This window comes from Pleurodeles waltl, chromosome 6, assembly GCF_031143425.1.
Source record: "Pleurodeles waltl isolate 20211129_DDA chromosome 6, aPleWal1.hap1.20221129, whole genome shotgun sequence".
Taxonomy (NCBI): domain Eukaryota; kingdom Metazoa; phylum Chordata; class Amphibia; order Caudata; family Salamandridae; genus Pleurodeles; species Pleurodeles waltl.
The window spans coordinates 1180407602-1180431103 of NC_090445.1; the positions used below are offsets into that span (position 1 = coordinate 1180407602).

Here is a 23502-nt window from a genome sequence, read left to right on the forward strand (position 1 = left end):
CAGCTGGCATACCGCTAGCCCTAGCTTGTTAGTAACTGTTGCCACATTACGCCAGCCATGGCTTAATTGTTCAAAGGCATAAATGTCAGTAATTTTGAATGCATGAGAGTGAAGGAAGCTCAGAGGAAAGGGGTAATCATTGCATAGACGCAGCCATAATGTGTGTACATGTTTAGCCAACACTCTCCAAGGCCCAGGAAGGATCTTTGTTGATGTCTGAGTTTTGGAGTGTGGGTCAGTACAAGGTAAACTCTTGACCTTATTTGGAAATCGTTTGCTACTGGTAATATTGTAACGTCGAAAATGTTGTTTGTTTGCAGTAACAAAAGAACGCAGAGGGCTTCCCTTTTATTTGAAGATGATGTTAGTAACGAAGGCACGCTTTTCTCTAATAAATCGTCATCCGCGGGACCTGCACTTCAGATTCAGGTAATTTTTTATTGTATTAAAGCAGCAATAAGGGTATTGTAAAATATTGCATCAAAGACCGCCACTGTGCTTATTTCCTTCCCAATATGCCCACAGTGCTATGCGTAACAATTATATTTCACTTCCCCACAGTGGACTCAATAAGTTAAACTCTAACTGTTTATACAAGGCCCAAACTTAGGTTTTGATACTTTCTCTAGTTATTAGCTTTCTGTCTTTGGGCCAACTTAATCTTCACCAGGGCATCTTCCACGTACCTCCCATTTACTATGATTTTTTTCACCCAAATTAGTAGGCAGAAGCCCCTACCTGAATCTGAGTTTAAAACACACTCCAACATCATTGTCTGTTATCAAACTATTTGTCTATAGTAAAAAAGAATATGTGGACAGCTGCACATTTTTTCATCGTGTACGTGTGCACAATTTTTCAACTGCCCTAACATTTCATAAGAAGAAATTGTGGGCATTTGAGTACTTCTGTACATCTCATGGAATCTCAGGAGTAGTTCTGAGATTCTTTTGGAGTTCCAACAAGCTTAAAATATACTCCAAAACCAGGAGTAAACACACGTGGACATTTCTGACCTTAAAACCTGGGCATTGTAAATCAGGCCTATAGCATGAAAAAGAGCGTGTCCAAGTTTAACAATGCTAGTGAAAGTAATATTCTTGGGCTGAGGCTGAGATTATTTGTATAATGAAAAAAAGTATAAATCTGCAAAAAAAATTGACAAAGTTTTTGACTCTAACATCATGCCTAATGTCAACTTAAGCTTCAGTTTATTGCTTGTACATTCGCCGCAAATAATGGAGCGGGATGGTTTCCCTTTCTAACACCGCAAATGATGTGGATAATGGGCGTGGTCAATGCTGATGTTCAGGATGCATTTTCAGCAGAATCTTTTTTTCGGGTTTAGGAAAGAGTCGGGAAAGTTTGTTTTGGTGTGTCCTTTGATGGACAAACGGGGATATTGTGCCTAAATAGGTCACGTGTTAGGAAATAGACTTTAAAAGGGAGTTTTTTTGTCATGGGGTGAAACATGGCAAGAATCATTTGCAGTACATTTGGTTAGAGATTTAAGTCATTTGTCACGGGCGTGAGTTATGATTTGTTTAGCTAACCGGAACCTGCAAGTTTCACAATTTTGTTTTAGTTTTATTTGTGACTACAGCTTCACATTAGCAGTGTTTTTCAGGAAATTTCTGATATAGATTTGTGTGTTGTGATTAGATAAAATTGCACTTCCTTCAATAATTTTTGTCAGTGATTTTTTTATTTTATTATTATTGTCTGGCCTGACTGCGCAGCTGTCACAAGACAATTATGTGAGCATAACTAGAGAGGAGCTTTGGCTCCACCCACATGTCAGGAGTCGTGACTGCATTTTTTGATTAGGCGGAAGTTGTGTGCTTCCACAAAAAAAGTGCTTGCTCTTCACACAGCTGATATAATTTTGTTTATTTATCCAGCGGCCTGAGGCTGAACTTCCAGGGCACACACATGACATTGTAATGCTATTAAAGTGTTTTATATTACTAGATAATGTATGTTGTTGACAATGTATTCTTAAGCCATATCTAAAGGCATTGCAAGTGCTTTTTTGTTTTTGTTCTTTACTACATGCACCTCTTCAGCAACCACTGCTGCACACTTCCTTTGTCCATACACAGTGGGTGTTGGCCATAGAGTGCAGCCGTTGGCCAAGGCCATAGTCTCAAACCAATGACCTGGGAACCTAAGGCGGAGTGTTAACACCTTAACCGACAGTTCTGTTTTGCAGTCTGATCCTCATCCATTCGGTTAGTGGAATGCTTCATCATCAGGTATCATCCTGCTACCCAAGAAAGCAGGATTTGCTCGACATCAGTGGAGAGAGCACTTAGATATTTCTGTATCTGATATAGACATCAGTCGGGATCTGGAGATTTTTCTCGAGCAGTACCCCTGCGTGCCTTTAGGTGGCGTCGATTGGTTCTGTGCCCGTCATCCGCATCACCCACACTGCATGTGACGTTGTGGGTCCTACATAGGCGCTACCCTGGCACGCTGACATCAGTTCTTTTCTTTCCATGTCAGCCAGCGCTGATCTGAAGAAAGAGCTACATCAGTCACTTTTTGACAGGTCTTTTTTTCTATGCTTTTTTGAGTAATATCTACTCCTGGTGTGTCAAAGATTTTGTCGCATAAGACCGGGGTCAAGTCCTGTGGATCCTGCCATCGGGCATTGTTCATGACTGGTCCGCACCACATGTGACTTTGGTGGCTGCAGCTTGACCACGACCTGAAGTTGTGAACTGAGTCCCAGGCCATGAACCCAAAAGCATAGAGGGACGGTAAGACTCCAGGTAAGTTCTGATCTTGTTCAACAGTAAGGTCTCGGATCGGTTGCGGAGTCACTCTTCTTCGTCATCCCACTCTGAGTCCTCTGGACGATTGGGTAAGTTGAGGCATGAGAAAAAGTCAAAGAAAGTGTAGCGTTTGACTTCACTCATCTTTCGGCCGACAAGACAAGGGAGCAGGAGCATCGTCGTTCTAGGTTTCCCTCTGTGGAGCCTCCGTCTGGGCTGACACTGCACCTCCCCAAATTTCCTGGAGCCGGAGCAACTCCTGCCCAACTTAAGTAGTATTATGAGGCCATGCACCTCATTTTTGGGGCGTTCAACTCCGTTGATGCACCTTCAGGCACTGCGGAGTCAGAAAGGCCCCCTCTGGGTTCCGTGCCTGCAGCTTTGGCCTCGGCTCTGAGGGGCACACCTGCAGCAGTCACTGGATCTGGACCAGCGTTGGTCCCACCCATTCGACCTTCCCTAGCACCAGTTCAGACATTGGCGCTGCTTGTGCCCCCAGGCAGTGCTGTCCCTATCCTCATTGCCGACTCCGCCACAGATCCGGATGGACGTCATACGACACCGACTTCGGCAGGGACTTGACCTCTATGGCAGATCCTGAGATTTATTCCTATGGGCTAGGTTACAGGGAGGAATGGAAGGAGTCACTGGACCCTTTAGAATACCAGTTCCAAGACCCCGGCAGGGACTCGACCCCTATGGCAGATCCTGATGCTTTCGTATGGGCTAGGTTACAGTGAGGTATGGAAGAAGTCGCTGGACCCTTTAGAATACCAGTTCATAGACCCCATGGACTGGCTCAAGGATTTGGGTGAAGCCAGTGGACTGGATACTTCCCCCAGATACTGTCATGCTCTCTCCCCCTACCGTGGCTATGGAGGAGGGAGCTTTATGTCCAGTGGTAGTGCTAAGAGCAGCCAAGGTCCGGGACCTCGAGCTTCCTTCATTGGCAATCAAGACTAGCCTTCTGACAGAGGTGCTTCAGCCTGGGGCTTTCTCCTTGGAACCCCTGCTCCTCTTTAATGAAGCCCTCACAGATGTCTCACTGGGTACCTAGTCCAAACCTAGCACAGGGGCTCCTGTGAACAGGGTAATTGCCCGCTGCCATCACCCTGTACCGGGTGACCCAGGTTACCTAACGCAACACCCCACTCTGAGAGCTTAGTCATCCAAGCCTCCACCTCCCAGGGTGCGTTTCCTGCCACACCCCTGGATAGGGAATCCAAGAGGCTGGACAGACTTGGGAAGATTATGGGGGTCATTCCGGCCACCGACCACGGGAGCACCGGCAACAGGCTGGCGGTGCTCCCACGAGCATTCTGACCGCGGCGGTTCAGCCGCGGTCAGAAGCGGCAAGTCGGCGGGCTCCCGCCGACTTACCGCTGCTCGGGGGAATCCTTCATGGCGGCGGAGCGCGCTCCGCCGCCATGAGGATTCTGACAGCCCCTACCGCCATCCTGTTCATGGCGGGAAACCCGCCATGAACAGGATGGCGGTAGGGGGTGCCGCGGGGCCCCTGGGGGCCCCTGCCGTGCCCATGCCAGTGGCATGGGCACGGCAGGGGCCCCCGTAAGAGGGCCCCGCAAAGTATTTCAGTGTCTGCCATGCAGACACTGAAATACGCGACGGGTGCAAACTGCACCCGTCGCACCCCTGCAACTACGCCGGCTCAATTCTGAGCCGGCGTCCTCGTTGCAGGGGCATTTCCTCTGGGCCGGCGGGCGCTCTTTTGGAGAGCGCCCGCCGGCCCAGAGGAAATGTTAGAATGGCCGCCGCGGTCTTGTGACCGCGGTGCGGTCATTTGGCGGCGGAACCTTGGCGGACGGCCTCCGCCGTCCGCCAAGGTTAAAATCAGGCCCTATGTTTTCTTCCGCCAGCCTGGTATTGCGGTCCGTGAATACTGCAAGCCTTTTGGGCTGTTTTTTCCACACTCTGTCAGCTACAGTTGTACAAGTGTTGCCACAGGCCCTGGAGGAAGCCCAGGCTGTACTTTCCCAAGCAGTTACTGATGGGAGAGACACAGCAAAGTTCACAATCCGATGTGAACTGGACACGACCAACTCACTGGGCAGAACACCACTCCAACCATGGCCCTGAGGTGCCATGCCTGGTTGAAGACATCTGGCTTTTTGGGGGATGTCTAAGCTAATCGCATGGACATACCCTTTAATTGCCCCTATCTCTTCAGACAGAAAACAGACTTTGTGTGCTAGCACTTCAAGAAATCTCATGCTACTGCCAGGTCCTTGGACCTCGCGGCGGCCTCTCGTCCCCCTCAGTCTGCCTTTCACCCCTTTCGTGGCTACGGAAGGGGCACCCAGCCACAATAGGTCCCCTCCAGCCACAGTGCTGCACATGCTGGCCAGCCTCTGCGTGGCTGGGGACGTGGGATCCACCATCCTCGTGGATCAGGGAGCCAGCAGTCTAGCCAGTTGCAGCTGGCTCTAAACCTTCCTAGTCTGACTCTCCCCCACCCGGGACCAGTTGGAGGCAGGATTCGCCAACACCTGCTCCACTAGCAATCCATCAAGTCAGCCAGGTGGGTTGTGCAGATAGTCCGAAGAAGCTTCTCCCTCCCTTTGGAAACTACCCCTCTGTCCGTGCCACCATCGTAGATCGAATGACGGAGGATCACTTGGCACTTCTCTGAGAGGAAGTTACAGCTCTCTTGGCCAAGGGTGCCATAGAGAGAGTTTCTATGCCAGAAGTAGGTCAGGGTTGCTATTCCAGCTACTTTCTGGTATCCAAAAATGACAAGGGCGTCTGCCCTATCCCTGGACCTTCTGTCCCTCAATGTCTTTCTCAAGAAAGAGAAGTTCAGAATGCTCACTCCGGGCTCATATTATATCTGCCCTGGACGCTGAAGACTTGATAGTAGCGTTGGACTTGCAGGACATGTTTTTCCATATCCCTGTCTTGCCTGCCCACAGACGTTACTTGCGGCGCATGGTAGGTCACGAGCATTTTTAGTTCAGTGTTCCCTTTTGGCCTTACCTGTGCCCTTTGGGTGTTCACCAAGGTGATGGCAGTGGTTGCAGCTCATTGGCGCAGATCAGGGGTCTGAGTGTTCCTCTATCTCGACAACTGGCTGTTGAAGGCGGGCTCGGCCCAGGCTGTCATCTCCCATCTCCAGACTACGGCGGACCTCCTGTATTCGCTGGAGCTCATTAGAAAAGGGCCAGCGTCACACCTGACGACCTCTCAGATGCCCCCTTTTATTGGAGCTGTTCTGGACACAAGTGCAGTTTAGGACATAATCGCCTGAGTGACAAGTCCAGGATATTCAGGCTATGATGATGATGTTTCAGCCTCTATCCTGGATTTTGTTATGAATGACTCTGAGGCTGCTGGACTTCATAGCGTCCTGGATCCTACTAGTGACACATGCCAGGTGGCATATGCAGACTGTGCAATTGGACCTGAAGATCTAGTGGGCGCAGCATCAGGGGAATCTCTATGACAAGGTACGGATGTCGGAGGGAACTGCACAAGTTCTGCAGTGGTGCCTAACGAATCACAACTGGGTCAGACGCAGATCTCTCTCCCTTCCTCAAGCAGATCAGAAGGTAGTAGTAGATGTGTCACTTCCAGGATGGGATGGGCACCAGTGAGAGGGGGAGATCAGAAGCATCTGGTCTCTGGCAGAATCCATACTCCACTTCAGCCTATTGGAGCTCCTTGCAGTCAGACTATCTTTGAAAGCATTTATTCCCTCCCTCAAAGGGAAGGTAGTGCTGGTATTCACATACAACACCAGCACCATGTATTGCTGCAGCAAGCAGGCCAGGGAGGAGTAGTGGACCCTTTATCAAGAAACTCTACTCCTCTGGGCATGGCTGGAACAACAAGGCATTTCCCTGGTGGTTCGACATCTGGCGGGCTATCAGAATATCAGAGCGGACAAACTCAGCTGACAATGCTTAGTCAATCACGAATGGTGTCTCCATCAGAGGTAGCGCAAGGTCTTTTCCAGTAGTGGGGAGAGCCTTGGTTAGATCTGTTAGCCTCCGCAACGCGCAATGTCACTAGTATTGCACATTGGAGTTTCAAGGGCGGCAATCGCTCAGCAACGCTTTTCGTCTCAAGTAGAACTCGGGCCTCCTGCACACCTTTCCGCCCATACCACTTCTGACCAGAGTATTCAAGAAGGTCAAGAACGACCGAACCCAAGTAAACCTTGTGGCCCCGGACTGGGCATGAAGAGTCCGGTATCCTGAGCCACTGAGCATGGCCATCAGTCCTCTGATCAGACTGTCCCTTCAGGAGGGTCTTCCATCACAGAGGCAGCGGAGGGTTCTCCATCCAAACCAGTCCAGTCTTCACCTTCTTGTGTGGAGATTGAGCATCGGCAGATGACTGCTTTTGACCTTCCACCCTGACATTTATAATACAATCTTGGCAGCAGGCATCCCTCCACCAAAAGGGTATATACCAGTTGTTGGGAGAAATTTGTGGCATGGTGCACAGAAAAGTATGTTGAACCCCTTTCTGCACTTCTCTCTGAGGTACTATTGTTTGTCCTTTCTTTAGCCCAGCAGGGCTCTGATATGGGCCCTCTCAAAGGTTAGCAACACAAAAGGATAATGGACGGAGTGCTAAACAATGCAAACACTCACTCCCAGTCACAGATCTGGGTTTAATCAGTCGTTCTTTTGCTCACCATGCCACCCCAGTTTGGACCAGCAATATGCAAATCAGTCTTGACCCTGTTCCTCATGGGAACAGTCCAGCCTGAACTGCCAGGCCAGGTCCTCTCTGGACCGGAAACAAGCATCCTGGAACCAGTTTTTTGTTTTTTTGTTAAGAAATACATAGATCACTTATTCACTAAAATGCATTAAAACTGAAAAAGGCGAAACTATTTCAAGAATCATTTGGGAAATCAATATGCTTTTTCCAATTTCTAGAATTCCTGTGGCTCCATGTCTTTGGGTTCTCCCGTTGACGCCTTCGCAGTCTTTTTGGGGAGCAGCTGAGCCTGGATGTTTGGCAGAACACCACCTCCTGCAATGGTCACACCAGCAAACAGTTTGTTTAGCTCTTCATCCTTCCTGACAGCCAGCTGGAGGTGTCTTGGCACAATCCTAGACCTTTTGTTGTCCATGGCAGCGTTTCCTGCCAGTTCCAGCACCTCTGCAGTCAGGTATTCCAGGACAGCCGCCAAGTAAACAGGAGCACCAGAGCCCACCCTTTCTGCATAATGCCCCTTCTTCAGCAGTCGATGGATGCGACCAACCGGAAACTATAGGCCTGCTCTGGATGACCTGGTCTTGTGTTCACTGCCCTTCGGCTTGCCCACTTTCTTACAACGGCCAGACATGATCTCTATAGGCGTATCCACACTCCACTTCACCAATCATTCGCTGCCACAGAGACAGGTTTCAGGGTATCACACTTCATCAGCCAGGCTAGCTTGAATCCAGTGGCACAGTGAGCATGGGACCCACGTCCGGGCATACCCTTCCCACTTATGGCAACTTTAGCAACACAAAAGGATAATGGACGGAGTGCTGAACAATGCAAACACTCACCCCCAGTCACAGACCTGGGTTCAATCCATCAGTTCTTTTGCTCACCATGCCATTCCAGTTTGGACCCAGCCATATGCAAATCAGTCTTGAACCTGTTCCTCATGGAAACAGTCCAACCCGAACTGCCAGGCCAAGTCCTCCCTGGACCGGAAACAAGCATCCTGGGACCAGTTTCAGGGTATCACCCTTCATCAGCCAGGCTAGCTTGAATCCAGTGGCACAGTGAGCACGGGACCCATGTCTGGGCATACCCTTCCCACTTAGGGCAACTTTAGCAACACAAAAGGATAATGGACGGAGTGCTGAACAATTCAAACACTCACCCTCCAGTCACAGATCTGGTTTTAATCCATCGTTCTTTTGCTCTCCATGCCACCCCAGTTTCACATAGAACAGAATTGTGGCTACATTTAATTTGTACTTGCTTCGTGCACTGGGTTGTGGTTTTCCTTTTTTACTGGAACACACTACACTCATAATTGATTGTAATAAGCAAAGTTTATGATTCTTGAATAGGGATTACTTTTGATACACATGGTGGCCTTGATATTTATTATTACTTTATTTATTGCATTGATAGCATACAGTCGTTTTGGCTGATAAAGGTCTAATTGAATGAATGATATTAATGAGAACCATTGTGATTGAGAAATACTGTTAGCCATGTTGAAGCTCTTGTTTCACAGTAATGAATTTTATTCTATGGCTCCAAGCATGTGAGTTTAGGCGAATTTATGAATTTCAATATGATGGTTAAAAATTTGATCAAGTGCTTCTTCAGCCGATCATGTGTCATGAAAATGCTAATTTGTTTTGCAAAACTCATTATTTTCCGGAGCTTGACTCTAACTGGCAACATATACAATAACATGTCAAACCCCCTCGCTGTTTGTAAACCCAGTCACTGTTTGCAAATCAAAGTAGGCTTTTCCTAGAGAGGAAAGCTGTCTGCCCTTTGGTTAAAAGGGCCATTGAGTAAAGGAAGGCACTGGGCATGCCCCTTCCTGCCTCCACCTTGATTAAGGGCAGGTAGGTTTTATGGGGTTTCACCCTTGTGTTCAGCACATGCATTGACCTCTCAGCACAATATTGTCGGCATAATACATTGCTGATATGTGTCTCTTCCTCAGTGTTCCCATGAAAACTAAGCTGTATGGTAATCGGGGAAAGGTGCATCCTTTCTTCAGTCTGACAGTAGGATTTTCTGTAATTTTTATTGATCTCGCCAATTTCACTGAAACCCAGTTCTCTGAACAACAACCCTTGTATCATCACCAGTATTGCCTTAAATAATTATTATAGTACTGAGGCCTTCAGTCTTTACTCAGCATGAAACATAGCATAGTGTGTCCATTTGAGTACATTTTCAGGGAATTCATTATCTTTCGTTTACCATAATTGAGCTGTATTTGTGCATATCCTGACTTGGAAGTTTTTGACTGTGATAAAATTACCACCCACACCATATAACACAAAAGGATGCATGAAGGTGGTTAATCTGTAGCATGGTCATTCCGTTTTCCTTAAGAGTGGGCCACCAAACATCAACAATGCAAATGTTTTTGACTTTGACACATACATAATTTCCTTGTTTTTCTGAGTGGCAGTTCTCTTTTTGCATTTTAAATGCTTTAATATAATGTTTTTATTTGAACTGCAATAATACTCTTCCAAGGATTTTAATGTACTATATTTGTTTTCAATTTATAGGTGAAAAATACTTATGGCCAGATGCCATCGTCCTTGTTTGATGGAGATAAAAAAGATGCGCCGGTTAAGCCAGCAGAAAAAGAAACGTCACAAGTGAAGAAGAGTGGGGCGGAAAAAAAAACTGATGAAGTTGTAGACATGTTTAGTGAAACAGACGGGTTTGCAGAGCACATAAAAGAAAAGGTAAGTGAAAAGTAAAACAGCAATATAATGACGTGAGTTTGTAATACAAGTTGGAAAGTTCTATCTTAAAACTTCCAGGATGAGGGAGAGTTATGTCTTTCTTGTTCTTTGAGTAATGCTTTTACTTGGGATCTGTAGGAAAGTAGATTATCATTTGGGGTGTGCAAGTGTCCACTTCAGATGATATGGTCATCACCTGCTTAATGCCAAACAAATAAAATAAAGTATACCTATTCTGGTAATTTAAGTAGAAATAGTCCTACGAAATGCAATAAAACTCCACAACCAGTTTTAAAATAGAACATTCATATGAGTAAAAAAACACACAAAAAAAAAAATCCAATGAGGGAAACTTTAGTTATGAATTTTTAAAGATTTAAGGTGAAAACGTGGCAAGAAAAATAAAGCGCCCAATGTAAGTCAATGGTTGCGTAGACCAGGACCAGGTGCAATTTCAGGCCGAAGATTATGGAGCCCAGGTTGGATACACAAAGAGTGTAATGTGTTCAGAGTTGGACTGGATACTGAGATGCACAGCCCCAGGGCCACCTCAGTGTGCACTCCTGCTGGAATCTGTCATTTGTGCAAACTAATAGTAGATGTTTTACTGATTTAAACTGATTGTTGTTTGTCATCAGGGGTGGGCATTACACATTGACTCAAGGGTCTGATTATGTCCAACTTGAAATTTTGCACCCTTAACAGTACCAATATACGTCTATGATGGTAAAAATGTCAGGCCCAAATATGTATTTGGGAGCAGAATGTCACCACTCGCCACCCACAGACTTTTTCTAAGACTTTTTATATTTGAAGAGAAGATTATGACCTAGACATAGGATATAGATACAGTGGTTAGGGAAGGAGACACCTGTGAGTAGGTCCTTTTCAAAATAGACATTGACACTCAGTGATACCGTTGAATAGATTACAATACTTATGATTAGGGAAAATCAGATGGTTCATGCCTTTCTTGTGGTTAGATTTGTTCTGCAATTGAATATTAGTCTTAACTTAAAAGCTCAGTGTCCAAAGGGAAGAAAGAGGGATGTGCTGTTTTGGGGCAAGGAAACACAAGGTTAAGCAAGATCATGCAAATTAGACTAATAACACACTCTGTATACTTTGTTCTCTTTCAGTGATACCAAACTTACTTTGGAGTCCAAAAAGAACGTACCAGGTGTCCTTTAGAGCCTCTTGCTTGCATCAACAAGGCTCCTTGAGGTTTCATAGTGTACAAAATGATTTTAGAGGAGACTCGCCATTGACACTCCCTGTTTTAATGTTCCCATAAAGTCAGCAGATTCTTAGTTTCTAATGGTCTTCATTGAATATTACACCCTAACAAGTAACACAACACTAAACTCAGAAAGTTCATGCTGTTGAAATTCCTTCAGGACCAACCCTCGAAAGGTCTCTCACGCTTTCTCTATCAAATGTCAGTGCAATCTAATTTCTTGATGAAAGCAAGTTTGCTTTTCTACTGTTCATTTTCAGAAAGGGTTCACAGCTCTCGAATTTCTCAGTGTTAAAATCGCTTCAAGCCACCCACATGTACATTTAGGCCCTCATTATGACATTGGTGGTAAGTCCAGCTGAGCGCCATGCCGACTGCCGCCAACATACTGCGACCGCAGCGGTATACCGCTACCCATACTATGACCCACACATAGCAATCCGTCACTATACGGACACAAACACAAGTCCGCTAGCTCAAAGGTCAGTGATAAAATGGTGGTAGCAAACCGACACCGTTACGCCAACAGAACTACGCCCATAGCATTATGACCCACAAATCACTGCGGCGGACATTCAACAGCAGTAAACCTTTGGCGGTACATATCGCTGCGCTCAAAATACACACACACATACAAAACACCACCACATTGGACAATTCAAACTACACACACCTGACACCCATACAAACACCACACCCACTACACTATAAAGCACAGACCCACAGTACCCACATCCCTTTACGACTCAAAGAAATTGATAACTGAGAGAGAGAGACACCAAGAGCACCCACAGAACCAGAGCCACAGAACACCATCACCCATACACCATCCACGCACCTCACAGCACACACCCTAACACATCACCCCACACACCCTCACACACACACCACACACACTACACCATGGCACCACAAAGACACCCCAGGTTCTCTGAAGAGGAGCTAAGGGTCATGGTGGAGGAAATCATCCGGGTAGAGCCACAGCTAATCGGATCACAGGTGCAGCAGACATCCATTGCTGGGAAGATGGAGCTATGGCGGAGAATTGTGGACAGGGTCAATGCCGTTGGACAGCACCACAGAACAAGGGGTGACATCAGGAAGAGGTGGAACGACCTACAGGGGAAGGTGCGTTCCGTGGCAGCAACTCGCTGTACAGAGGACTGGCAGTGGGCCCCCACCTCCTCCCTTACAACTAACAACATGGGAGGAGCAAGTCTGGGCAATCATGCATCCTGAGGGCCTGGCAGGAGTAAGAGGAGGACTGAGCTCTTGTAAGTCAAATCTCTATTACTGTCACCCCCCCCTACCTACATGCCTTCACATACCCCTATCCTTACCCTCCCTCCCATCACTCTACCCCCTCCCACACACCCCACCATCACAACCCACCCATCCCAATATCCAGCACAGCATGCGCCACCAATGCATGGACACCACTCACAGCCCTGCATGGACACCCTATCACCACAGCATGCAAACTAGAGAGAATCACCTAGCCCACAAAATAAAAACTCACACAAGGCAAAGCTGACAGGGCAGTCACAACCATAGAGGCCAACACACCCATGCACAAGATGTCACACGCAGAAACAATAACACTGCATTTACATCCCCACAGGTCCCCCACACAACGTCACAGGAGAGGAGGTGCCAGCAATTTCCAGTCCCCCCAGTCCCCCCACAGAAGAGGCCCACAGTGATGACAGCAGCTCTGCTCGCGTGGATCAGGATGACCAACCTGGCCCATCAGGGACCTCCAGACAGTCGGTTACCCACGCACAGTCCCATACCACCACAGAGTCTCCCTCCTCAGGATAAACCAGCACAGCACCCACCCAGCGGGCCCATCCCTCTGTCCCCAGGACACGTCAATCAGCAGTGTGTCCACCACTACAGGGACCCTAGGCAACCCCACAAACACAGGACGACAGGGAACCTGGGGTCAGTGGCAGTGGGCACACAGTTTAGGAGACAGAGGCAGAGGACAGCAGGGAAGCTGGGAGGACTGCTGTGCGACAGGGGGAGGATAGGCCCCTGCAGAAGGAGAACCGCCCCGCAAACGGTCCCTGCGATCTAGGCAGAAGCCAGAGAACATTGCCAAGACTCCCGCCAGGAAATAAGAGACTCTTGATTGTCACTCTTGTGCCCCACTCTGTCACCCTGTCCACCTTGAACTGCCATTGCTCCACTTCCTATGCCCCCTTGGATAATGCGCCTGTGTTACAAAGAGACTGGAATCTATTCTGGACTCTCCTCCACCATCACCCAAGCCCACTGCACATCCCCATTAAATTTTCAGCAATTAAATAAACACCCTTTTAAAAAATACAAGTATGTAGTATGTCAAATGATTTAAGTATGTATTCCTTTAACAATCTGTAGACATTGCAAGTAGACTGGACAGTAATGTATACATAGGTATGACCTGTATTGTGCTGCAGTCAGTACACCAGGAGCCAGACAAGGGCACAAATATCTATAAATAGACATGTCAAAGGGTACAGTAAGTGCCCATAGTAGTGGGAACAGCAACCTGCCAGGGAAAATTTACAACACAAAACTGCAATGGAAGGTGAAGTTAGTGTCTTACCTGTGTCACTGGAAGTACTGTCGAATGATAGATGTTCTGTTGTCCACATCTCCATCCTTTGCCTCCTCTTCGTCACTGTCAGCAGGCTCCATCGCTGCCACACGCCCATCTCCAGCCTCATTCTCCTGCAGAAAAGGCACCTGGCGCCTCAAGGCACGGTTGTGCAGCGTGCCACGATGATCTGGCAGACCTTCTTGGGTGAGTAGCACAGGGATCCACCTGTTAGATGGAGGCACCGAAACCTGGCCTTCAGGAGGCAAAAGGTTCACTCTGTAATTAGTCTTGTTCACCCATGTGCCTCATTGTAATGTTCCTCTGCCCTTGTCCTGGGATTCCTCACAGGGATCAGTAGCCATGAGTGGTTGGGGTAACCAGAGTCACCCGTAAATATCGAGGGATACCTGTTAGCCAGACACTCATCCTGAGGGCCAACCCCACACCCATATACCAACATACACTGGGGGGGGACCATGGGGTCACCGATTAGCCAAACCCTGTGCCTCTGGAGTTGAGCCATCACAAATGGGATGCTGCTATTCCTGTGGATATAGGCATCATGCGCAGACCCAGGATACTTTGCATTGACATGCGAGATGTACTGGTCCGCCAGGTGCACTATCTGCACATTCATGGAGTGGAAGCTCTTTCCATTTCTGAATACCTGTTCATTTCTCCTGGGGCAGACAAAGGCAATATGTGTACCATCAGTTGCCCCAACCATGTTGCGGATATGTCCCATTGCATAGAAGCAGCTTTCACTGTGGCCAAATCCTCCACCTGGGGGAAAACAATGTATCTGCGCATGTGTTTCATCAGGGCAGACAACACTCTGGTCAGCACGTTTGAGAACATTGGCTGGGACATTCCTACTGCCATGGCCACTGTCACTTGGTAGAAGCCACTTGCCAAGAAATGGAGCACAGGTAGGACTTGCACAAGAGGGGGGATCCCAGTGGGCTGACGGATAGCTGAGATCAGGTCTGGCTCCAATTAGGCACACATCTCTTGGATTGTGGCCCTATCAAGTCTGTAGGTGAGGATAATGTGCCTGTCCCCCATTGTTGCCAAGTCCACCAGGGGCCTGTACACGGAGGGGTGTCTCCATCTCCTATTCATCTACAGCGGTTGTACTCTAGGGGGCAAAACGATGAGCATCTGGTCAATTTTCCACATTTCCTCAATGTGCAATACATTGCATGTTGTGACAGAAATAGTATGTTTGTTTATTCCAAAAATGTGCTTATGTCAGCTGTGACGCAGTTAGGTGCCATGGCCTGCCACCCCCCCCACCCCCCCATCCCCCCCTGAAATGGTGGACGCCTGTCCTGTGTGGAGGGACAGGTGGAAATGAGGTAATGCCGCGGACGTTGTGCGCCATTGCGGGAGGCGGTCGACTACCGCCGTGCAACTCCTCATTGGTTATCATTGGGCCCTATGGGTTGCAGTAGCCAATGGTGATGTATGCCGGCGGTGACGGTATGCACCGCCGTGGACGTGACTGCCATTTTCTATCTTTTCACTCACTTGCTACCTGACCTTCAACAGGAGAGGACCTACACTGCAAGTGCTGCTGTGACCTGTGTCTGGAAGCGACCATGGCTGGAGTCACCGGGGAAAGGGCCCCTGCCTTCACCGATGCAGAGTTGGAGAAACTGGTGGATGGGGTCCTACCCTAGTACTGATTGCTTTATGGGCCTCCAGACCAACAGGTGAGTACAATGTAGGCATGATGCATGGGGCATGAATGCATGGTGTGATGTGTGTGAAGGCCTCGTGTAAGTGGGGGGTGATGGAGGGGCCCTGGGCAGCGTGCAGCATGTATGGTGGGCAATGTATGTGCGTAAGGGGATGGGAGGGATATGGTGGGCCATGGGTATAACAGGCCGGACGGTATGACTGATTCCTTTTCCCATTTTCATTTTTCTGCAGGTCTGCGCCCATCAGAAAAAGAGTATGTGGTGTGCCAACGGCTAGGACGTACGGACACTGGGGGTCTACGGCAGGCAGAGCACACTCTGTCGCGAACAGTGGGAGGACCTGAGACGCTGGGCAAGGAAGAAGGGCAGAGGCCCAGCTGGGGATGGCCTCCCAACGAGGAAGGGGTGCCCGTCGAACCCTGACCCCCCCCGATGTTCTGCATCCTGGCGGTGGCCTATCCGAAGCTGGATGGGCACTTGAGGGCATCACAGCAGCCACAAGAGGATGAGTACAGTTTCCAAATTTGCAAATTACGCGTGGTGGGGTGGTCTCGGGGTTGGGGTTGTGGGCAGGACAGGACATTGCAGGGTAGGCTCCATGTTGGGCAAGGGTTGATGCACTCCACCCCCAAACATGCTAGTGGGCATCTACTAATGGGCATGGATCTGTGGGTCTCAAGTATGCTACAACTGGCGTTAGGTATTACTGTCCATGGCCCGGTGACTAGCATTGTGAGTGTTAGTCAATCACCTAGTGTGTAGGGTTGTCCCCTATGTGTTGTGTACGCCAACGTTGGTGTTGTTGCTGGCATTGACCAAATTTGTTCTCTGTCTCTTTCCCCCCCCTTTTTGTTTTGTCTCCCTGTCCTTATGTGCATTAGCATCATCTGACAGAGGAGCAGAGGCACCGGTGAGGGAGGGAGGGAGGTGCATTCCACATGGCCCTGGAGGCCAAATCCACCAACCGTGAGGGCACCAGTGGGACGGAGGGCGAGGGAAGCACCACGGCGGACAAAGGAGAGGGCCGGTCTGACAGTGGTACCTCCTCCGATGGATGCTCCCCGCTGGTGGCGGACACCTCTGTGGCCACCCCAACTATATGTACAGCCGCCACCCCCGTACCAGCACCGGGGCAGGCGAACTGACTTCAGTATTTCCCACAGTCCGTGGTGTTAGACAGGGTTGTGTACTTGCGCCCACCCTATTTCTTCTATTCATTAACGCATGTATTCCCTACCTCTTGGATTGCTCTAGTGACGTCCCTATTTTGGGAGGGCAGAAGTTTCCTTGTCTTTTATTCGCTGATGATACCCTGTTACTCTCTCGAACTGCTATAGGCCTTTCAAGTTTGCTTGCGAGATTTGTGGAGTTTTGTAAAGACCATGGTCTGGAAATCAACTCACTAAAAACGAAATATGTGGTTTTTGGAGACAAAAAGCACAAAATGAAAAGACCTGTTTATCTAGAATGCGCTTTACTGGAAAGGGTGGGCACTTTTGATTACTTGGGTGTAAAATTAGAAGATTCTCACTATTGGCATGCCCACCTCCAGAAATCATTAATATGCTTGAAGCAAAGGGCGGGCAGCATTGCGAGATTTGCAACCCGCTCCCCTAGCTTTGCTTTGACCCCAGCTCTTGAAATATACAAATCACAAGCCGGGGGGGCATTGTACGGTGCTGAGTTATGGGGCATTGCAATTTGGAGGATCTGGCTAGGGCGGAAAACCAGTTCTTAAAGACGCTGTTAAGAGTTCCTTCAAGCACTTCCTTTTTGCCTATCCAAATGGATTTAAATCTTTTTTCAATCACCCGGATCGCCGCTTTAAGGCCATTATTGTTCTGGATCCGGTTATGGTCAACCGATGCTCTTATTCCTTTTAGATCTGGGTTGCCCAAATTGATGGGCATTAATTCTAATGTCAAAATCAAGTGGTGTGCTTATGTTGAGCAGTCCTTATTCCATCTTGGCCTAGGGTCCTATTGGAAGGATCCCTCTTCTATTCCCAAAAATGCCATTCAGACCTTGAAGGACGCCTTCTGGCTTAAAGTTGAAAATGCACAAATGGCTGAAGTTGTGCCCTCTTCTGTGACTGACAGGTTTCTGCGATACAAATGTCACAATGTGTTAGAGCCTTTTATGGATGCAGTGCTCTCTCCACTTGCGCGTGCTCTTTTCATTAGATTTAGAAAAGGGTCTCTTCCCTTGCGTTCTTTAACCTACAAATGGCCCAATTCTATTACCAATTCTAAGTTATGTCCAATGTGCTGTAAGTATGAAGAGACTGATCTTCACGTTTTGTTTCAGTGTCATGCATATGGTAAACAGAGGGCCTCTTGGATTACTCCTTTATGTAAACAAATGGGTTTTAGGAACTGTCTGTCTGCTGAGAGAGTATTCAAATCAGACCCATCTGTACAAATAGCTTGTTCTGTGGCAAAATTCCTTGAATCAATTTGCCGTTGTAGATTAGTGATTTTAAAGAACAAGAATCTGTAGCAGATTTTAAAATCAGGCATATAGTGCATAGGTGTTGCATTTAAGTGTAAGTCCGTTTGTCTGATGCTCTAGTAGGGACTGCTTGCTTTTCAAGTATCATATTAATAAGAATTTTTTTGTATGTCATTGTTTTATCTGGTTTTATTATCTCATTTTTAGGAGTTTGTAATTCATTTTATTTGTATTTGTATTGTCTTTTATTATCTTTCACTTGGATTGCATGTCTTGTACCTTTTTAGTATGTTTTTACCGAAATAAAGTAAATGATGATGATGACCAGCACCGCCCTCCCAGCAGCCGCTCAGCATGTTTCCCGTGCCTGCTCACCCAGGAAGGTGGCTGTCTTTTTTGCCCCAGGGACCTCAGGCCCTGCCCCCGTTAGCCCTGCTGCCCTGAGTGAGGAGGCTATTGACCTCCTGCGATCCATCTCTGTTGGGCAGTCAACCATAGTGAATGCCATCCAGGGGCTGGCAGGGCATTTGCAACATACAAATGCATTCCTGGAGGGCATTCACTCTGGCGTGGCGGCCAAACATAGATCATTCCAGACTCTGGCCTCCTCCCTGATGGCAGTCATTGTTCCTGTCTCTATCCTCCTCCCTCCAACTTCCTCTACCCAGTCCCATTCCCCTGAACCCCAACCTATCCCAAGCACACAATCAGACCATAATGCACCCAAGACAACACAGAGGAGTGGCTCAGGGAACACAAGCACCACACATCATCCCACAGGCACTCTCAGAAACACCATCCAGAAGCAGACACACCAACATCCACTGCCTCCCCTGTGTCCCCCTCCTCCTCCTCCTCGTCCACCTCCCTCCCAGTAGCGTCTACACTCACACCTCGCATGCACTACATCCTCATCCACTACCTCCATCACCATCACGCCTGTCACTACACACCCCTCACATGCAGTAACCACCCCCACATCCATGCACACATCCCCTGTGTCCTCTCCCACTGTGTCTGTTCCCCCTTATCCCAAGGTACACAAACGCAAGCACTCAGACACCCAACAGCCATCCACCTCACAACAGCATCCAGCCCATGCACCTGCACCCAAACACAGCAGACGGGCACCTTCTACAACCACTCCCTCTTCCTCCACTCCCAAACCTTCACCCTCATTCCCGCCCCAGTGTCCCTAAGAAGCTTTTCCTCTCCACCCTTGACCTCTTCCCTACCCCTCCCCCTCTCCTTCACTTCGAGCCAGGGTGGGCAGGACCCAGGCCAGCACCTCAGCCACCCTGTCTACGGCCACTGTAGTTTCGGCAGCTGCTGTAGGTGTGAGAGGCTCCAAGGAGACACCCATCAGCGCTGGCAGTGTGCCTGTACCAGCAGCCAAGGGCAAGGCCAATGATCAACCACCAGCTGCCAAGGCCAAGGATGCACCATCAGCTGCCAAGGGCAAGAAGGGACCACCAGCTGGCAAAGGCAAGGAGGCACCACCAGCTGCCAAGGGTAAGGTGGCACCACCTGCGGGCAAGGGCCTGTCCCTGCAGGCAGGAGGGAGAGGAGGCCTGGTGCTGTGACAGGATCTGATTCCCCCACCACCAACCATGCTGCTTCAGCCGTCCAAGGCTGCAGGGGAAGGGCTGGAGCCTCCCCCCACCACTTGCAGCACCAGCACCACTGGCAGCAGCAGCCCCAGTGGGCAGCCGTCCGAGGCTGCAAGGGACCACTGGCAGCACCGCCACCAGCACCACTGGCAGCAGCCCCAGTAGGCAGCCGTCGGAAGCTGCAGGGGAAGGGCTGGATCCTCCCCCCACCACTGGCAGCACCAACACCAGCACCGGCACTGCCACCACCTTACATTTGTCACCGCCGGCGGATGAACTGTAGTTCTGCCTCCATGGGGTGTCATGCATCCTGCCCACAGCAAATCCAGTGGATCTGACACCCAGATGAGAGACTGTGACCTTGCACTCCCCATGTGCTGCTTCACAGGGCACAAAGCCCCCTCCAGAACCAGTGGAAGAAGGCATCCACTCTCCCACTCCCTGCCAGGAGGAAGCACACTGGGCACAAAGCCCCCTCCAGAACCAGTGGAAAAAGGCATCCACTCACCCCCTCCTTTCCAGTATGAAGCACACTGGGCACAAAGCTCCTTCCAGAACCAGTGGAAGAAGACATCCACTCACCTCCTCCTTGCCAGGATGAAGCACACTGGGCACAAGGCCCCCTCCAGAACCAGTGGAGATGCCATCCACTTGAGAGACTGTGGCCTTGCACTCCCCAGGACCAAGCAGTGGGCAAACCACCCACTTGAGAGACTGTGGCCTTGCACTCCACAGGACCAAGCAGTGGGTAAACCACCCACTTGAGAGACTGTGGCTTTGCACTCCCCAGGACCAAGAAGTGGGCAAACCACCCACTTGAGAGACTGTGGCCTTGCACTCCCCAGGACATCACAGAGGGCATGTAGCCCCCTCCAGGAGCAGTGGCGTTGTACCATCTTCCGGCTGAGGTGTCCCCCTTCTCCTTTCCCTTCCCCCTGAGGTGCCTGTGTATTTGCGACCTGATGCCCTCTGTTCTCTCTGTATTGAGGCAGGAGTCAAGTGGGGACTTGGCCTATGTGATATGGCCCTATGGCCCATGGACATTATGGACTGGGCAATCTCCCTTCATTTGTATATCTGTAAATACTGTTCTGATTTTTGAGGACATATTTCTAGTTATTTATTTTATTACACTCACTTTCTTCAAATCATTTTGTACTTGCTTTATTCCTGAGGGGTAGGGGGTGGATATGTAATGTTGTTGCATCTGTTTGTGTGTATGGTGATGGTGTTAGGGGTGGGGCTGTTGAGTGTGTGTCACTCTTTTTCCTCCCCCCTCCCCTGTGTGCTTGACGGCAGTACTCACTGTGGTAGTCGTCGCCAGTGTTGGTATTCCTGGTGTAGGAGGAGGTAGACCAGTGTTGCGTGGGCTGTTATTATTCTAAATGAGACTACTGGATTTCTAGGTAGCAGGATCGTTCACGGTGTGGGGGACTGAGTCTGACCCACTTGGAAGGACCTCTGTCACCCTAAATCTGGTTTTGCTCCGGCTAACTAGCAGTGCCTCATCTCTCCCAAGGGGAAGGGATGATTGGGCAGCCGAGCGCATGACATCTTCGGAACTTCTCAGGGAAGTCGTGGTCACTCAGATCCAAACCAGCTCTCTCATTTACAGTACGATCTCATATACAAATGACAAAGGCAGTTTAAGTTTTATATATTGTTTTAATAAAACAGCTGCATTTTAGATATTAAGGCATGAGCCGCAATAACCAGAACCATACAACACAGTAGGATTGAAATAGTCACGAGGAGAGTGAAACATAAGAATAATGCTATCATGGTGTTAACAATTTCTACTCTCTCTCAGTTAGTTCTATTTCGAGCACAGCATGTTCAGCTTCTAACTTGCCTTTCAGATTCCCTGGGAAGACATCAACCCTCATACCTGAGCAAAAGCCTGTGATCTGGTTCAGCATCTAGTTGTGGTTCCCTGGTCGGAATCTCCCTCTTGCGTGTATTGGGACAAGGAAGTGTTTTTATAACTAACATGTCAGCGTGATCACACAATGTTCCTACGCAAGAATGCCAAAGACTAAACTCCTACCACGTCTATCGGCAATGTACCAGACTGTATCCTTGACTGAAGCACAGAGTGAACAGGAATGTGTTATTGAGAACTCCAGTGCTGAGGTAGGCTAAACAGTGTGATATAAAAAATAAAACAAGACCGTAGAATTGGTTATTTGAAAAATAACAGTACGAAGCCGAATAAAAAGCATTTAGAGCAAAGTGCACAGAGGCTCTAAGCTACGAGCAAAGGAATAAAATACATCCGGGGCAAAGTGCACAAAGGCCTGAAGCTAATGCGCAAAGGATACATAAAACTGACCACACTACACCCTCCCCTTGTCGGTAGCAAGTGGTTCTAACAATATAAAAATATGCCCCAGATACAAAAAATACATCAAATAGATTTCGACAAGTTCAGAGGACAGCAAAGCAGAAAACTAATTTAAATTGGGAAGCATGTGACGTTAAAGCCAAATTTGATACAATGTCAATATTAATTAAAAAATCAAATTCTTAGAAAGAAGCCACGGAAAGCAGGAGATCCTCCACTTCGACAGATGTCAATATCGGAAAATCCACGCCAAAAACTATCATGGAGCAGGTGTGTTTCAAAGCCCCAGCACCATCCAGGGCGGCACCCCGTGCAGGGCCTATGAATGAGACAATGCCATCTTCCTCCAGGAAGGGAATCTCATAAACTGCCTCACGAAGCAAACGCAACCGTAGTGCACAAGTCTGGGAATGAGCCCTAATCGGGAACATCAACAGATCAGTATCGACCACTGGGGGGCGCTGCAATGAGAGACAGAGAGACAGTGCATGTTCAAACGAGCACCAAAGGCATCCAAACACAGGTTGCACACAATCCAAAACCGGTCAGAATGACAGAGACCAGTCACACCCCAATTGTCCCAGGAGTGTTGCTCCAAAATTCTGCATCATGCGTTCACGACACAGCTGCGCTGACGGGAGCGCCAACATGGGATCTCGTCGCGGTGGGACAGCCATTGCGGAAGAACAGCAGCAACAGCAAAACACCAGCCAACAAAGCCAAAGTAATCGGAAATCCCCCAAAAATGCTTCCGAAAATAGAGTGAATAGCCGAAGGTATTATACCGAATATGGAAGAGGAGGTATGAGCAAAACCAACACCAACGGCTTTGAAAAAATGTGCAATTCCAGCAGTGCTGGACGCATTAAATATACGTCCCACGAGTTCACCAAAGTGATTCGGAAAGTTAGTATTTAAAAGGGACTGTATTTCTGCTGATGACCTTGCCACCTGAAGTGCGTAGGTCTCGCTAGCAGATGTAAGGGCCACATGCGTTTGAAACAATAGAGCCTTCAGTCGACTCAACTTGTCGAAATTCACCTTGAAAGTAGCAATATGAGGCCAGATGTCCGCTACCTCCCTAATTTGAGTGGGGGGGGAGAAACAACACATTCCCGCAGCACGTAACGGCCTTGTTGACAACGACCATGTAAACTATTCCGGCATGCATGCCACAACAGGGTTCACTGTTAAGAAGGACGTAGCTGCCGTTTGAAAGCACCTGGAAAGTGTTTTTAATTACCGGGACTGGAACTCCCTTCAGATAACAAGCTAAGTTAGCAATCGAGGCATTACACGCCCTGTGCAAAGACAGCTGTTTACAAACCATCGAATGGCTGACAGAAGTTTCGCATTTGCTACCGCT

The 23502-nt window shown here is 48.6% G+C and overlaps 1 protein-coding gene across 7 annotated transcripts in view; it reads left to right on the forward strand.

Annotated features, from left to right (window-relative positions):
• Positions 1 to 23502, forward strand: part of LOC138300721 (WASH complex subunit 2-like) — a 780011-nt gene that overhangs the window by 379286 nt on the left and 377223 nt on the right. For all 7 annotated transcript variants that reach the window (XM_069240414.1, XM_069240416.1, XM_069240417.1 and 4 more), the window contains 2 exons: positions 321 to 429; positions 10022 to 10204. In XM_069240414.1, the coding sequence (XP_069096515.1) occupies positions 321 to 429; positions 10022 to 10204 (292 nt within the window). The remainder of the gene's footprint in view (positions 1 to 320; positions 430 to 10021; positions 10205 to 23502) is intronic.